The 18,277-nt window shown below is 40.7% G+C and overlaps 1 protein-coding gene across 3 annotated transcripts in view; it reads right to left on the bottom strand.

The window, feature by feature from the left end:
- The window catches only part of LOC106561039 (GRAM domain-containing protein 4), a 44,859-nt gene extending 31,009 nt beyond the window's left edge, over nucleotides 1–13,850 (bottom strand). For 2 of the 3 annotated variants that reach the window (XM_014124608.2, XM_045688103.1), the window contains exons 1-3: nucleotides 13,547–13,850; nucleotides 6,036–6,243; nucleotides 4,053–4,176 (exon numbers count right to left, since the gene is read on the bottom strand). In XM_014124608.2, coding sequence (XP_013980083.1) covers nucleotides 4,053–4,176; nucleotides 6,036–6,200 — 289 coding nt within the window. In that variant the 5' untranslated portion in view covers nucleotides 6,201–6,243; nucleotides 13,547–13,850. Of the gene's footprint in view, nucleotides 1–4,052; nucleotides 4,177–6,035; nucleotides 6,244–7,978; nucleotides 8,259–13,546 lie in introns of those variants that run through there. The other variant, XM_045688102.1, reaches the window with a different exon arrangement.
- Between the last annotated feature and the right edge of the window lie 4,427 nt (nucleotides 13,851–18,277).

Genomic DNA, 18,277 nt, shown 5'->3' with positions numbered 1-18,277 from the left:
CACGCACAATACACACATGTAAACATGGATTTTGTGTCATAGATATGTGGTAGTAATGTAGAGGCCTGAGGGCACACACTTAACATTGTGAAATCTGTTATACATTTTAAAAACATTACAATACATTCATAACTGCCTTAAATGTTGCTGAAATAGGCCTACTGCATTTTAATGCAGTCATCTCGGTTTTCATTTGAAGCATCTTTTTTAATACGTCGCTGCTTTGAATCAATTGCAAAGACATTGGTAACTTTGTATTTGTAGTCAACTTTGTCCTGAAGTTACCGGTGGTCACAGAGAGCGGTTGTACCTCCCAGGTTCCCCGTATTTGAAGGCCAGCTTCTATCTCTCTGACTTCCTTGCTTCTTCTTTCCCACAGTGCCTTGTTTTGGCTAGCTGCCAAAACATGTTAGCATCTCCAACACGCTGTTGAGGTCGCTCTCGCCTGTTATCATATTCAAGTAAATGTTTCAGCATCAGTATCATGGGACACCTATGGTAAGGGAGGTGCTGTATCTTTATCACTGGCTAACACTTAGCTAATGGATATGTTGCCAGGCTAGGGAAAGGAGTGCCAGGGTAAACAGAGGTATTTTACTCCTGTTACACAGGCTGTTTGAATTCGATATCCAATTCCATGATGCAATGCTTAATAGGTTGAATTCCTGTAACTTTCAATAGTGTTCTGTGCGAGGTTCACGTCATACTCAAAGCTAGCTATATCCTCACACATTCTAGGTAAATGGGGAAGGGGGGAGGATCATATAACCATGACCAACTGTCCCAGAATGAGTGTCTAACAGTGGGTATAAATAACATTTTAAAGAAATATTTTTAAAAAGTGCGCCAAAGGACTAATGCCATCCAGGACATGCAGCATCTCCTCACACTAATATTTTCCCTAAGAAAACCGAGCGCCCTGTGCAATGATTCACAACAAGGAAACAGCGAGTGGAATGACGTCTACAGGCTAGCCTGGACATTCCTGAGGTATCGCTATGTAACCTCATCCAGGCATTTCACAGTGTAAAACGGGAGGCGGTGGACCCATGTGACTTGACCTTGTTTTGGCCTGGAGCCAGAGACTAGCAAAGTAAACTGGAAACAATCAAAAACTGCTTCTGCCTCGTTTTGGCACAACCACCCCATCCCCTGATCTCTAAAGCTAGAAACTGGCCCTCAAATACAGGGCACCTGGGAGGTACAACCACTTTAGTACCTACCAACCTTTAGCTCAAGTGAAGATTAAATGCATTTTAGATATAGCCCTATTGGACGATGAAAAACACTCGCTGTTGTAGAAACATACCCATTTCTCTGGGGGCAAGCTGTTACATAAAATGTGCAACAGAACCTGGACTACTTTACTAACAGTGCTTACACAAACATAGGCAAAATTAACACCTATGAAAATACATCATACTACTGCTAATACTACTCTCTCATTCTAAGCCGCCATTGTCATTAAAAGTGTAGCCCTGGTTACACACGCCCAGGCGTGTGAACAGACGAGGTTGGAATTGGAGACTATAAAAAAATGCATTGTGGTTTCTAGCCAGCATAGATTAATAGTTGCCAAGAGCAAGGGAGTGGACATACTGAATGTTTCTGAAGTAACTACTACTGTGAAATTAACTGTTTGAGACCTCTTATCCTTCGGTCTCTGTACCAGCGGGTCAGACCAGAGACACCCAATGGTCCTTCAATACCTGGCTGCCTTCCTTCTGAGAGTGGGGAGGCTTCTGTGACATTGACGATGCATAATCATTTATTTCCTTTACTGGCACAGTAAGAAGGTCCTCGTCTTGACTTTTCATGTCCTCCCGCACTAATAGTGGACGATTACATCACTTCACGTTATTTACAACCTTGTGAAGTATTTCAAGTTTTATTAGTCATATGGTATACACCTTCCAAAATGCTTACTTGCATGTTCCTTCAACAATGCAAAAGCAATAAGAATTAATAAAAGATAAGAATACAAACAAAGTCAATGGTTCAGCAGAATCTTTTTGTTTGTTTGTTGCATAAGTATAATACAGGAAGGCACAATTTAGAGTACAAAATGTACACATGTATCAGGGAAGAGGGGATGGGGGGCAAGTGTTTAAATTGTGTGTGCGCGCACGTGTGTGTGTAAGTGAGTGCATGTGTGCTAAGGTGCAGCGAGTCAGTGCAGGTGGTAAGTGCGGAGGCCTCTAGGATTTAAACATCAAGAGAGCAAGCAGGGGGAAAACTCATAAAAATACACATTCCTGGCTCTCTGAGGCTCTTCCTGTTGCAGGTTGTGTGAAAGGATCGATCGTGAGAGTGAAATCCAAGCTATTTAGGGGAAATGGTCAACCTTACAGCACTATTAAATCTGTCAATTGTATCCAACTCAAAAAGGTGGTAATGTCTTGGTCTGTGCCGTTGTAGAGGCTGATGATATCACAACATGGACTGTCTGTTAGACTAATGTATTGATCGCGGGGCAGATTGGCCTCAATTAATCAGCATTGCAGTGTGTGCTGTGCATGTGTGTTAAACACATGACTGTGGTCGGTGTGTTTAAATGTAACTGGTAATTCCTGGTAGCGATTGCGTTTACTGTAGTGCATGTCCGTGTGTGTGCGTGTTTTTAACCATTCTCTGATGAGCATAGGGGTAATCTCTTGGGCCTGCTAACACACTAATTGAAATTAAAGGCTGGGTCACTTTGATAAACAAGGTTTGCCAACACAGTGCAATGCAACACCACCAATCCTGAACACGTCTCGGAGCTGCAGGTCTTACTGACTCAAAGCAGAATTAAAAAAAGGACAAAGCTGGATAATTTACTCAATTTACCAGCTCCCTGAAGGCTCATGATAAAACATTCTCCCGCCCCTTACAAGTTACAGACCAGGATTCAAATCAGGGCAGACAAACAACATTCACATTGCAAATGTACAATGCTCTCCCAGTCATTGTCATTGGATTATCAACTTCAATACCAACTGTGACAACAAGGAAATCTGGAATCGCACCTTTTTTTCCCCCTTCTCCCTAGAGTCACTACACGTGTGCTTTAGCGGAGCAGCAAAAGTACATTTGGAGATTGTGATCGTTCCCATAGTACCCTTTGGTGCTAGACAGAGGTCAATAGGCTGTGCAGTGAGACACATACTGCTGACACACACATCCTGCATCCCAGATGAAGGACTGATGTGAAATGAAGGCCACCAACACACACCTCTTCTGTACTTTGATCTCCTCAATGTACGAAATGTATCGATACATGCCCGATTATGATGACAATAACGGCCCAAACGTAATCATCATTTAGTAGTGATATAGTCACTCACAGATACTATGTACGATCACTGACCTAGCTAGGGTAATAAGAGGCTAACACTTAACGTTGCCAGAGGGTTATATGAGCCAGTAATGATGGACTGTTTCTCTTTGCTTATTTGAGCTGTTCATGCCATAATATGGACTTGGTCTTTTACTAAATAGGGCTATCTTCTGTATACCACCCCTACCTTGTCACAACACAACTAATTGGCTTAAACGCATTAAGGAAAGTAATTCCAAATGAACTTTTAACAAGGCACACCTGTTAATTCAAATTAATTCCAGGTGACTACCTCATGAAGCTGGTTGAGAGAATGCCAAGAGTGTGCAAAGCCATCATGAAGGCAAAGTGTGACTACTTTGAAGAATCTCAAATATAAAATATATTTTGATTTCTTTAAAACTTTTTTGGTTACTAAATGATTCCATGTGTGTTATTTCATAGTTTTGATGTCTTCACTATTATTCTACACTGTAGAAAATAGTGAAAATAAAGAAAAACCCTTGAATAAGTAGGTGTGTGTAAACCTTTGACTGTTACTGCATGTGTGAAAATGCCCCAACAGACACCTGGACAGGAAAGACAGATATCCAAAGCTTCTGTGAAGATTGGCAATCAAACAACAAAATGTGTGAAGATATCCCTTTTTGCAAATCAAAGACTTCCGGCTAGAGGTCTGACAAATTATCACCTAGGTTGAAAAATAAAGTGCAGTACACAGTGCAGTACTCACGTAGAAAATGCTTTTCCAGTAAGGCAATTTCCAGGTGGCCTTTCAAGTCGTTGAGTCGATCTGTCTCAGCCCTCTGGTAGTCCTGGGTGGCTGCAGCAGGCATAGTAAGTGTCCCTGGACCAGCCTGGATGTGGGCAAACACACAAGAAATTGCAGGGGTGAGTAAAGAAGAACAACCTTGCCGATGTGAGCTATCGTAGCCTCTGGCTCAAAACACCTGCACACAGAACCTCAAAATTCTGATATTGCAAAGCAACACACACAAACACCCAAACAAACATAAAAATGGAGGCAAGCTGACTGCAGAAGACTTCATTTCACCCAACAGTTTCTCCCTGCACCATCAAGCCTGGCTCAAAAACAGCAGTATAATCCGGTATGCCTTGTACCATGACCCAAAACACTGATAAAGGAAAAAAGATTTTGACAAAGAGAGAGAAACAAAAGGAGATTGAGATGGTGAGAGTGCGCAAGGAGGAAAAACTGAGAAAGTGAGTGTGTGAGAGTGAGAGAGAGAGAGGATTGCCACAGTGAGATAGCCACTAGTGCCAACTTGTACTACACTACTCAGACAACAGAGCTGGGAGAGGGAAAGATGATTTAATTTCACATCCTCTCAGCAGGAGGAAAGACCGCTTGTGTCAGAAGGAGAGAAATCAGTGAAATAGCAGATTGCAATAGCGATGCTTGTATGCTCTGTAAAATGATGAGAATAATAGAAGGACATTTTACACTGTCCCTCTTCGCGCCATTTACCCAGAGAAGCAGTGACGCATTTGACTAGGTCTACTAGCTGACAAATGTAATGTACATCAATGTATTCCATCTGTGTAAATTAGACCTCAACGTTAATTAGATGTACCCCATAAAAGAGCTGAAGTGCATCAAAAAAAAGTGTTAAGTAATGACAGCCAGGCCTGCTACGGGGTTAAATACATCTGGAATGGCTATTTGACATGAGTTCATAAATCGATAACAACATAACGACAAAGGTGTCAAGGTTCTGATAAATAACCAGAGTGAGAAGAACCACACTGTTCCTGTTTCCATGAGAACAAGCCCAAGACACAAACAAAATGTGTCACTGTACAGTACTGAACTGGCTGAAGCCCAGTTTCCCAGAACCAAGACGTGTGTGGTTAGACATTAGAGGGGCTGTGTTTAAGCCCTAATTCCACTGCATATAGGCGTTCCAGGTCAAAGTTTGTTTGAGACACAGCGATCCTAAAAGGATCAACATTTCCAACTGTCTTCTCTTATATAAACTCAACGTGCATGTTGGGTCTTGATATTTAGGAACTAGATCGGCTAGCTGAGCATTTGCACCAGTGCCAAGTTTGCACGTCTTTTGTGTGTGTCTGTCAACAACTTTGCGCTTTTTTTGGACACTTCATGAAGAACGCAATCAATTTGACCCAGTGTGGGATGATGTTATCAAATAACTCAGATCTGTGTTAAATGGGGAAAACATGCATTCAACTTTTTCCTCTGAGTACATCTTCAAAGAACAAGCAGTTTTATCAACCTCTCTCCACAAAAATATGAACATCAAGGCACCGAAATATTCAGACAAATGAAATAGTAAGATGGAAAATATAGTCGTTCTTCTAATGTGCTCAGGGATGTTGAGTTGGCGGTAGGCCTTGGCACATGTCTAGTTTGACTAAGCTCTGCCTGCAGTGATGCAGACAGCGGTTGTTAAGTCTTTCTCTCCATCCTTGCTTGAGTGAACTACATCAACAGGAAGGGGGTTGAATAAACATGAACGCCATGTATCAAAGGGGGGACATTTTGGCCAAAACCCCGCCGAAAATGGAAGCGGCACCTTGGCATGGCGAGTGAGTAGACTTAACAAAGTGATCTGGAAGATTCCAAACTAAATTAGGAAGCAAATATCTGTTTTGTTTCAGTGAGAATTAGTGACGTGAAAGAGTCTGAAGAGATGCCATTTCTGTGGTTATATTCATACTGATAATCACTTACAGGGTCTTGCAGTTCTTCAGTGTCTTTCATTTCAAGTGAGGGCCGAGGCTTCATCAGAATGTCTTCGCTACATTCAGTGTCAGATGTGTTGGGCGAGTCGCCCAGATCCAGAAACACATCTGTCCGTTGGCCCCGGAACCGGATTTTGTCCAACCGCTTAAGCATGTTAAACACAGTCGTCTTTATCTTAACATGGCGTATGGCATCCCTGTAGTGACAAAAAAGGAAGAAAGACACAGGTGATTAGAATAAAATATTGTACTGCCAACTCACTGACCAGGATGTGTCTCCATAAAGCATTATATTGTCATTGTTAGGTTCTAATTATCCGAGTAAATACTCAGACACTATGAAAGCTCAAACCAAGTTTATTCTTCCCAGAGGATTGAACAGCTGAACAGACAAAGACATGGTTCCACCTGTGGTAGTGTACATAACCCACTTCGGGTGCAGTCTCCGAGTTAGCGCTAAACATTGCATCATTAGTGCTAAACATTGCATCATTATTGCTAGACAGGGAGCTAAGTGATATGGGCCTTAAAACAGTTCCTCCCCTTATAAGTACTGCCACATGTGACCGTTTTCCCTGCACTCAGCCCCCCAGCTTCATTATGGGACCCCTCGTCTTTTTTTATATCTAATGATTAATAATAGTTAAAGCTCAGAAATCCAAACCCATCATCATTAATAAAAAATATCGGAAAATGATAAATCTATATCAATATGACCAATTCTAAATGCCAATTTAAAGATTCCTGTGCAGCAATATAATGCTTACATGTGCATTCCACATGACATTGCATTCTAGCACATGCATGAGGAGGGTGGTATGAACGGCATAGTCATCCACATACAGTCATTCAATTCGGCAAGAGTACTGGGCACACAGCATGATTTCATTCCTATCAATTTCCTACAGGAGAAATAAAACCCTCTACTCAAATCAGTAATGAGACACTTACCGTAGAATAAACTTGACTCCCATCACTTCTCCACATGATTAGACAATTCTAAAACGATGACAAAATAGTCAAAATGGTGGGCAGGAAGAATGTCCATTTCTTCTACCTTAACTTTGATCCCTTTTCATCTAGAATCTATTTTTCTAAGTATTATTCGTTCCAAAGTCAGGCTCCTTCATGACCAGTATCTGTGATGAGGGGCCTGGAGCTGATCTACGCTACCATGCCCATCCGGCATTGGAAAAGCACCTCAGAAGGGACAAAAGGTGATTGCTAATGAGACAGTACATCACAAGTGTTTAATAATATCACCCTTTTTGATACGTGTCACTCATCAACCTTTCCTTGTTTTTCAACAGATGGGCAGAAGAGACGCTTTTGAAATGGAGTCCTGAAACAGGTTGATACTGATGTCGGAATCGGGAGAGACCTTACACTCAGCATTAAAATTATACAAGACATCTATTACTTTGTATCGTCTTTTGTTATTATTGAGTCGAACGGTACTATCAAACATGTCAGGGAACTTCTTTCTCATACGTGACACCGTACCGGACGGTATAATATTGGCACATTGTTATATTAGCAGAATATGGTTTATTCTACATGAAACTGTTACACTTGAAAGTTATCAAAACACTTTGTTTAGAATATCTGCATAAGTTCAGCAATGACACTCTTCTCATATTACTCTGTAGGTTACGGACCTATTCAAAGCTTCCTTCTGACGGAAGCTTTGAATTAGACAGCCTACGGAGTGGTATTAGAAGAATGTCATCCTCTTGCATCTCACATCTGCCTGTAGTTATTGAACTCTGCCTGCTGGACCCATGGGTTGAGGCAAACTCAGTCATATCCAGGATGGAGTGTCATGCACTCCAGCCCTATTGCCACCTGAATGCACCTGTCCATAACCTGTAATACATTACATAGATGGAAGGGACTTCATCAACCACTGGAGACTTGAAGACAGTATCTCACCCAGAGAGCTGTGCATATCAGCGTGTGGTTAAGGCCTCAGCATGCTTCAGTTTGGCTGGTGCCTAGCCGAACTCGGCTAGCCGAAAGGAAGGAGTGTCCTCACATACTCCCTTACAAGACCTTCGCTTGAAAAATGAGAAAAAAAGCGACAATAGTACTGTTTGTCCATTTTGAGATGCCGTAGCTAGTATACACTTCCTCAAAAGTAAGAATTAATCTAAGATAACTCAAGAAATCTGTCATTAATTTTGACGAGATCTTAGTCTTGCAATTTTACATCTAACTAGGATGTTTGGTGCAGTATTTCTCAATGTCATTTAACGAGAGACGACTTGTTTTTGTGCACATTTTTTCAAAGACTTTATTGAAGAATCCCTACTGTTGACCAATCACAGATGAAGGGGCGTAGACTTCGGCTCCGAACTTCGGCTTGCCTCAAGAAAAAATATTGTGTGCCCAAACAGCCAAAAAAAACCTTACTGAAGACCAACACGAACAAAAACGTCAAAATGTCAGCATAATATATACACAAACTCCTCCGAACTGTTTCGGCTGGGAAGCATGTGGACACCTTTACACAGGCAAATACTTAGATTTGGCCAAACAGACAAGTAGAATGCCATTCTAGTTCTGGTTAGACAGCTGAAGTTGTACTCTACACATAAGTTATTTGTATTTGCTAGATACGTCTAGGCATACTGTCTTTATAAGCACATCAATATGATATTTACAGCATAAAAATGTTTTGTCTTCGTAACAAACACACTCGTCGATTTTTAGTTGATAAATGTATCTACACTCAAGCTGGGCGATGTTTGTGCAATGTCCACATGTAGCCTACACTTGTTGTAGGGATATTAGTAGTTCTGGGATTTGTCCCACGGGAAAGATCTAACAGCAGATATAATGAGAGACAAAATTTGCCAGTTATAGAATATTGTGTTGTAGGACAGCTGAGCCGACTCAAGACCGGGCATTCAGCTCCCAGTAGTTACCATTTCCACGACATGATGAAACGTTGAAACTAAGTTGCATGCTACTTTGGTAGCAAGGTGTTGTAGAACGAGTGTCTTATGAAACACATTCCAGACACTGTCTCTTGCAATCTTACCAGAACTAATTTGACAAAGAAATAATAGCCAAATAGTATAGCCAGCTGCAGCTACATTATCACCAAGAACTGAATTAGCTGACCATCTTGAGATGGCGAATCAGTCTGGAAGGGGGAAGTCCTCAACTTCAAAACGTCATTCTCTCCATAGCAAAGCTCGCTTAGCTTACCTCGCTGTACTCACTACTGGTCTCGTTTGTTGTGATTGAATGACAAAGACACACCCAAGAAACACCCACATCAAACCACACCCTCAAGACAAATCTCGTTTGACTTTTGTCATAGCTGCAAGGATTTCTTAAAGAGCATTGATGAAAAACAAGGCCAAATCAGGAAGTGCAGTTGCCCTTTAACAAAACTCCCCCAGCCAGAAGATAACGTCATGAATAGATGCTAAAGTCTAAGAATTGACTAAGGTTAACCATTAATCTTTTCTGAGTTAAGGGGTTTGACATATGAAGCTAAGCCCTACCGATTGAGAGAAAACCATGAGCAGAAAGGTGTGATGTCTGTGTCTGTGCACAGAGGCAAAGTAAACAGATCAATGAGAAGACTAAAATCTTCTAAGCCTATAGGGTAAATCCATTTTAATTCCATCATTTTTTGACAGCAGCCCTTTTGATTTGAATGATACATTCTATAGATATTTGCCCATTATAGAAGTACTCAGAAAGTAACTTTCTGGACGTGATTGCCAAAACATTCAAGAGGTAAAGATACTCAAAGTTGACCCATTTTCCATACCCCGCCATACCATCACTGGAAAAGATAAAGGGTTGAGTTTGATATCATTTAAAAGCTTACAAACAGGGTTGTCAAACTATTTTATAATTTCTGGAAGAAAAATACTTTTTTTTAATAATTCAAAATTGTTTTTAGTTTTTTTAAACTTTTAACAACAATTATCAAAAACTGCTTAAACTCCGATTTTTTCCATATGTTGTAGCTTAGACCCTATTTTACATAATCTAAGGTTTTTGTGTTGTGCCCGCTCTTGAATGCACAGTGGGTGTCATATTTTGACTGATAAATGTACTAAAATTGGGAAGAAATTGACATTTCTACTTTCAAATGCTACCACAAAGATGGTTGGGTGTCCACACATCAGAGAACGTTGACTTGAATGGAAATATCTGTTTTAAATTATACTGTCAAACTCAATTGGAAACCAATTGGGAGATGTCCCAATCCGGATTCTCGAGTATAGCCCATGAAGATCTCCCCCACGGCATGAACCCGAGGGCGTCGCCAAACCTGGACAGGAAGATCACGTCAGTGACTCATCCCACTCAAGTGACGCACCCCTCCTAGGGAAATCATAGAAATATGGATAATAGAATAGACATGACCATTTAAGTTGACGTTCAATGGTGGGTGGACCTGAAGTCATCTGTGTGGTAAAAGTGTCAATAAAAATTGGTCTGAAAGGATAGGTCCATTCTATTAATTATATTTATACGATTGAAATGAAACCCACCCTGTATTCAAGAGCATGTTGTGTCTCAAATAAAGTCGGGCACAACACAAAAGCCTCAGATGATATGAAATAGGGTCTACGCTACAACATACAGTGCCTTCGGAAAGTATTCAGACCCCTTGACTTTTTCCACATTGTTACGTTACAGCCTTATTCTAAAATGGATTAAATAAAACAAATCAATCTTTACACAGTACCCCATAACGACAAAGCGAAAACAGGATTTAAGAAATGTTTACCATGTATAATAAAAATCTGAAATTCCAATATTTACATAAGTATTCAGACCCTTTGCTTTGAGACTGGAAATTGGGCTCAAGTGCATCCTGTTTCCATTGATCATCCTTGAGTTGTTTCTACAACTTGATTGGAGTTTACCTGTGGTATATTCAATTAAATTGGACATGATTTAGAAAGGCATACACCTGTCTATATAAGGTCCAACAGTTGAAAGTGCATGTCAGAGCAAAAACCGAGCCATGAGGTCGAAGGAATTGTCAACAGAGCTCCGAGACAGGATTGTGTCGAGGCACAGAGCTGGGGAAGGGTACCAAAAATGTCTGCAGCATTGAAGGTCTCCAAGAACATAGTGGCCTCCATCATTCTTAAAAATGGAAGAAGTTGGAACCACCAAAACTCTTTCTAGAGCTGGCAGTCCGGACAAACTGAGAAATCATTGACCCGATGGTCACTGACAGAGCTCCATAGTTCCTTTGTGGAGATGGATGAACCTTCTCTGGACAACTATCTCTGCAGCACTCCACCAATCAGGCCTTTATGGTAGAGTGGCCAGACGGAAGCCACTCCTCAGTAATGGCACACAGAGTTTGCCAAAGGGCACCCAAAGACTCTCAGACCATGAGAAACAAGATTCTCTGGTCTGATAAAACCAAGATTGAACTCTTTGGCCTGAATGCCAAGCGTCACGTCTGGAAGAAAAGCACGGTGGCGGCAGTATCTTTCTGAATTAACTGTATGTGAATATGAAACTATGTGTGTTTAGATAATTGATGTTAAAGGTTTAAAGGTTTAAAATTGTTTATTCAAATATTTTTTTAAATAAATAAAATTGTTTGAGAACACTTTAAGCTTTTAAATGATAATCAATCAACTGTTTATCTTTTCCAGTGATGAAGACATGAATGTCACATGGTATGGTATGCAAAATGGGTCAACTTTGAGCACCTGTATACACTGAATGTTTTGGCATTCTGGTCCAAAAAGTACATTTCTGACCGCTTCTTCCATGAGCAAACATGTATGGAAAGTTTTGTTTAAATCAAAATGAATGCTGACAAAAAGTGGTTGAATTCAAATGGATTTACCCTATATTCAGTCCTGGCAACAAGTTGTTGATGAGGAGGAAAGGGAGCATAGTGCAACTTTTTTTTTTTTTTTTACAGTCCCTCACAAATCCAATTACTTTATCATGGAAGATGTAAAGGTTAAAGGTCTTATGTGGCATAGTGTTGTCACATTACCAAAATGTTTACTTCGATACCAGGTTTAGTATCACGATTTTCAATACCATCACGATACTACGGCAAAACAGAAGGCATATTAACCAAAATCACAGAATGGCACTTGAGCCAGAGAGAAACTCTGCTCTGTTTAATAGTTGGGAATATTTTGAGTTCAATATCATTCAATTTTACACATCAACATTTTTCAGTGACAGCCATGTTTGAATTAATGAATAACTTATACAATCAATTTTACTTTGGTAACATAGTGATAATTTATTTGAATGGTAAATCTCTATTGATAAACTGGGTAAATCTCTATTGATAAACTGGGTAAATCAAGCCTAGGCCTATTCATAATACAGTTGAATGCATATTCAATAGGTGTGTGTGCATGCTTTGAGTTATTGAGCTTGATTTATTGTACTGATCAACAACATCTGCATAAAAGTAGCTTATTTTACAAAAGTGCACACTATCTCTAACCAGTAATGTGGTCATTCACGAGGTGGCCTATGGAAGTCCTATTCACAGACAGTTCGCTGAGGAAATAGATTATCTTTGGCAGAGACGTGAGAGAGACCGATTAAGTGAATGAATAAAGTTTAGGCGGCAATCAGATTTGAAATCAGCATATTTTGCGTTACAATGTACAAAGTTAGTGAATTGATGGGCTTTTTCTTCTTATGAATTTGTAAGTCGCTCTGGATAAGAGCGTCTGCTAAATGACTTAAATGTAAATGTAAATGTTATGGTAGGTTGTGCCAAGATGGAGGCGCGTAGGCTTCAAAACAGCACCCCTTTTTGTGATCTAGTGTAAATGTATACCATTGGGTGCAACACACTAAGAACCACTCCCTGAACAGGAGGTCAAAAAGCTTATAAATATTAATGACAGAGAGGCAGTATGGTACATGTTGTTTGGTCCTTTAGGTTGTACTGTCTTTGTTAATGGTCATTAGGTGTTTTTAAATGGGCCAACAGAGACTGAGTTATGTAGCTGCTGGGCAGATTGCATCGCCACATATCACTGCAAAATGAAATGTAAAAATTCGAACGTTCAAGTGCAAGACGTTTGGATGAGGGTTTGTAGAAATACATGTACAAACATCATTTCGTTATACGATGTTGCGCCGTCACCAGCTAAGCATGATCGAAGAACGTTGTTACAGTGTAACGTTACATTGTTGAAATATTGTAAAGCAGACAAAAGTAGCCAGTTTTAGTCGTAGTGGTGGCTAACACAAGAGTAAAATGAGGCAATGGTACATATTAATAAGAAAGACTATAACAGTAGGTTATGCTAGGCTAAATTATAGAATTCTATCAAAAACTTTAAATGTGGTCAGGGGAAGACACGTTGTGAAATATCATGTTCTCTATGAGCGCAGAATGAGAGCCTGATATCGAATTAAACCAATATATTTTTGGTGCCACGAGAAATTGCACAGGACTGCGACTGTTGATCTTAGAACTATGAGGTTAAATAAATAAGAACCGGTCAGAAAGTTTCTTACCCATAACGAAATCAGCAACAAAGTTTCATTGACGGTGTTGTTAGTCCGTCGGTCGCCCTTTCTCACCTGTCAGTGTTTCATAGACCAGTGTGCTGTGGACAACAATAGCGGAATCGACGGTTCGCCTTCAAATTAAAAGTCACGCATTGAAACTGATGCAAACCGATACAATTTCAGTAGATGATGGTAAACAAGGTTGTACTGTTGTTATATAAGTAAAACAAAAGAAAACAATGTGTTAATTTGACACAAAGTAAACATAAATTGTAATCCCAGCAAGCACCAGGACTCTAGCCGAACTCGTTTGAGTGAAGCCATGCTTGGCTGAGAGTCTGCGTCAGGTGCCATGGACCAACGCCATGCTGACTTGATGGTGTCTTAATGGTTTGGGTTATGGCGATAAGAGCTCGGTCCGATCAAAGCAACTACATGGCTGTTTATGGAAAAATGTTATACTTTAGATTGATATTGTAGAGGAGAGGGGCATTTTCACGTCTCCGAAAAAGTAGGCCTATGGGAGATGTCCCAATCCGGATTCTCGAGTATAGCCCATGAAGATCTCCCCCACGGCATGAACCCGAGGGCGTCGCCAAACCTGGACAGGAAGATCACGTCAGTGACTCATCCCACTCAAGTGACGCACCCCTCCTAGGGACGGGATGGAAGAGCACCAGTAAGCCAGTGACTCAGCCCCCATAATAGGTTTAGAGGCAGAGAATCCCGGTGGAGAGAGGGGAACCGGCCAGGCAGAAACAGCAAGGGTGGTTCGTCGCTCCAGTGCCTTTGCGTTCACCTTCACACCCCTGGGCCAGACTACACTCAATCATAGGACCTACTGAAGAGATGAGTCTTCAATAAAGACTGAGACCGAGTTTGCGTCTCTCACATGGATAGGCAGACCATTCCATAATAATGGAGCTCTATACGAGAAAGCCCTGCCTCCAGCTGTTTGCTTAGAAATTCTAGGAACAATAAGGAGGCCTGTGTCTTGTGACTGTAGTGCACGTGTAGGTATGTACGGCAGGACCAAATCGGAGAGATAGGTAGGAGCAAGCCCATGTAATGCTTTGTAGGTTAGCAGTAAAACCTTGAAATCAGCCCTAGCCTTAACAGGAAGCCAGTGTAGGGAGGCTAGCACTGGAGTAATATGATCAAATTTTGGGGTTCTAGTCAAGATTCTAGCAGCCGTGTTTAGCACTAACTGAAGTTTATTTAGTGCTTTATCCGGTAGCCGGAAAGTAGAGCATTGCAGTAGTCTAATCTAGAAGTGACAAAAGCATGGATTAACTTTTCTGCATCATTTTTGGACAGAAAGTTTCTGATTTTGCCAATGTTACAAAGATAGAAAAAAGCTGTCCTTGTAACAATCTTGATATGTTCAGGGTCCAGAGTAACGCCGAGGTCCTTCACAGTTTTATTTGAGACGACTGTACAACCATCAAGATTAATTGTTCAGATCCAACAGAATATTTTTTGTTTCTTGGGACTTAGATCTAGCATCTCTGTTTTGTCCGAGTTTAAAAGTAAAACATTTGCCGCCATCAACTTCCTTGTCTGAAACACAGGCTTCCAGGGAGGGCAGTTTTGGGGCTTCACCATGTTTCATTAAAATGTACAGCTGCGTATCGTCCGCATAGCAGTGAAAGTTAACATTATGTTTCCGAATGACATCACCAAGAGGTAAAATATATAGTGAAAACAATAGTGGTCCTAAAACGGAACCTTGAGGAACACCGAAACTTACAGTTGATTTGTCAGAGGACAAACCATCCACAGAGACAAACTGATATCTTTCCGACAGATAAGATCTAAACCAGGCCAGAACTTGTCCTTGTAGACCAATCTCTCCAAAAGAATGTGGTGATCAATGGTGTCAAAGCAGCACTAAGGTCTCGGAGCACGAGGACAGATGCAGAGCCTTGGTCTGACACCATTAAAAGGTAATTTACCACCTTCACGAGTGCAGTCTCAGTGCTATGATGGGTTCTAAAACCAGACTGAAGCATTTCGTATACATTGTTTGTCTTCAGGAAGGCAGTAAGTTGTTGTACAACAGCTTTTTCCCAAAGAAATTGAGCGGAATGGGAGATTCGATATAGGCCGATAGTTTTTTATATTTTCTTGGTCAAGGTTTGGCTTTTTCAAGACAGGCTTTATTACTGCCACTTTTAGTGAATTTGGTACACATCTGGTGGATAGAGAGCCATTTATTATGTTCAACATAGGAGCGCCAAGCAAAGGAAGCAGCTCTTTCAGTAGTTTCGTTGGAATTGGGTCCAGTATGCAGGTTGAGGGTTTAGAGGCCATTACTATTTTCATGAATGTGTCAAAAGATATAGAATTAAAAAACTTGAGTGTCACCCTTGATGCTAGGTCCTGGCAATGTTGTGCAGACACAGGACAACTGAGCTTTGGAGAAATACGCAGATTTAAAGAGGAGTCAGTAATTTGCTTTCTAATGATCATGATATTTTCGTCAAAGAAGTTCATGGATTTATCACCGCTGAAGTGAAAACCATCCTCTCTTGGGGAATGCTGCTTCTTAGTTAGCTTTGCGACAGTATCAAAAATACATTTGGGAATTTTCTTATTCTCCTCAATTAAGTTGGAAAAATGGAGCAGCGGTGAGGGCTCTTCAATACGGCACTGTACTGTCTTTCCAAGCTAGTCGGAAGACTTCCAGTTTGGTGTTGCGCTATTTCCGGTCCAATTTGCTTCAGAGCTTGGGCATTTTCTGTATACCAGGGAGCTAGTTTCTTATGACTAAATGTTTTTTGTTTTTAGGGGTGCGACTGCATCTAGGGTATTACGCAAGGTTACATTTAGTTTCTCAGTTAGGTGGTTAACTGATTTTTGTACTCTGACATCCTTGGGTAGGTGGAGGGAGTCTAGAAGGGCATCTAAGAATCTTTGGGTTGTCCAAGAATTTATAGCACTGCTTTTGATGATCCTTGGTTTGGGTCTGAGCAGATTATTTGTTGCGATTCCAAACGTAATAAAATGGTGGTCCGATAGTCCAGGATTTGAGGAAAAACATCAAGATTTACAATATTTATTCCACGGGACAAAACTAGGTCCCGAGTATGACTGTGGCAGTGAGTAGGTCTGGAGACATGTTGGACCAAACCCACTGAGTCGATGATGGCTCCGAAAGCCTTTTGGAGTGGGTATTTGGACTTTTCCATATGAATATTAAAGTCACATAAAATGTGAATATTATCTGCCATGACTACAAGGTCCGATAGGAATTCAGGGAACTCAGTGAGGAACGCTGTATATGGCCCAGGAGGCCGGTAAACAGTAACTATAAAAAGGGATTGAGTAGGTTGCATAGATTTCATGATTAGAAGCTCAAAAGACGAAAACACGGTAATTTTTTTTGTAAATTGAAATTTGCTATCGGAAATCCCACCTTTGCGGGATGCGTGGGGGAAATGGTCACTAGTGTAACCAGGAGGAGAGGCCTCATTTAACACAGTAAATTCATCAGGCTTAAGCCATGTTTCAGTCAGGCCAATCACATCAAGATTATTATCAGTGATTAGTTCATTGACTATAACTGCCTTGGAAGTGAGGAATCTAACATTAAAACCTGTTGGGGCTAGGGGGCAGTATTTGCACGGCCAGATAAAAAACGTACCCGATTTAAACTGGTTACTACTCTTGCCCAGAAACGAGAATATGCATATAATTAGTAGATTTGGATAGAAAACACTCTAAAGTTTCTAAAACTGTTTGAATGGTGTCTGTGAGTATAACAGAACTCATATGGCAGGCCAAAACCTGAGAAGATTCCATACAGGAAGTGCCCTGTCTGACAATTTGTTCTCCTTCTGTGGCATCTCTATCGAAAATACAGCATCTCTGCTGTAACGTGACATTTTCTAAGGCTTCCATTGGCTCTCAGAAGGCGCCAGAAAGGGGAATGACGTCTCTCCAGTCTCCGGGCGAAAAACAGCAGGAGATTTTGTGAGTGGTCAGGCTGAGAACAATGACACTGGAGATGCGCGTTCATGTGAATTCTCCATGTTTTTCTTTCTCTCTTTGAATGAATACAACGTCGCCCGGTTGGAATATTATCGCTATTTTACGAGAAAAATAGCATAAAAATTGATTTTAAACAGCGTTTGACATGCTTCGAAGTACGGTAATGGAATATTTCGATTTTTTTTGTCACGAAATGCGCTCGCACGTCACCCTTCGGATACTGACCTGAACGCACAAACAAAACGGAGCTATTTGAATATAACTATGGATTATTTGGAACCAAAACAACATTTGTTGTTGAAGTAGAAGTCCTGGGAGTGCATTCTGACGAAGTACAGCAAAGGAAATCCAATTTTTCTTATAGTAAATCTGAGTTTGGTGAGGGCCAAACTTGGTGGGTGTCAAATTAGCTAGCCGTGATGGCCGGGCTGTGTACTCAGAATATTGCAAAATGTGCTTTCGCCGAAAAGCTATTTTAAAATCGGACACCGCGATTGCATAAAGGAGTTCTGTATCTATAATTCTTAAAATAATTGTTATGTATTTTGTGAACGTTAATCATGAGTAATTTAGTAAATTCACCGGAAGTTTTCGGTGGGTATGCTAGTTCTGAACATCACATGCTAATGTAAAAAGCTGTTTTTTGATATAAATATGAACTTGATTGAACAAAACATGCATGTATTGTATAACATAATGTCCTAGGAGTGTCATCTGATGAAGATCATCAAAGGTTAGTGCTGC

The sequence above is a fragment of the Salmo salar genome, chromosome ssa10 (genome assembly GCF_905237065.1).
Source record: "Salmo salar chromosome ssa10, Ssal_v3.1, whole genome shotgun sequence".
Classification (NCBI taxonomy): domain Eukaryota; kingdom Metazoa; phylum Chordata; class Actinopteri; order Salmoniformes; family Salmonidae; genus Salmo; species Salmo salar.
The sequence above is the reverse complement of the archived record's forward strand: the minus strand, read 5'-3'. Positions and strand labels throughout refer to the sequence as shown.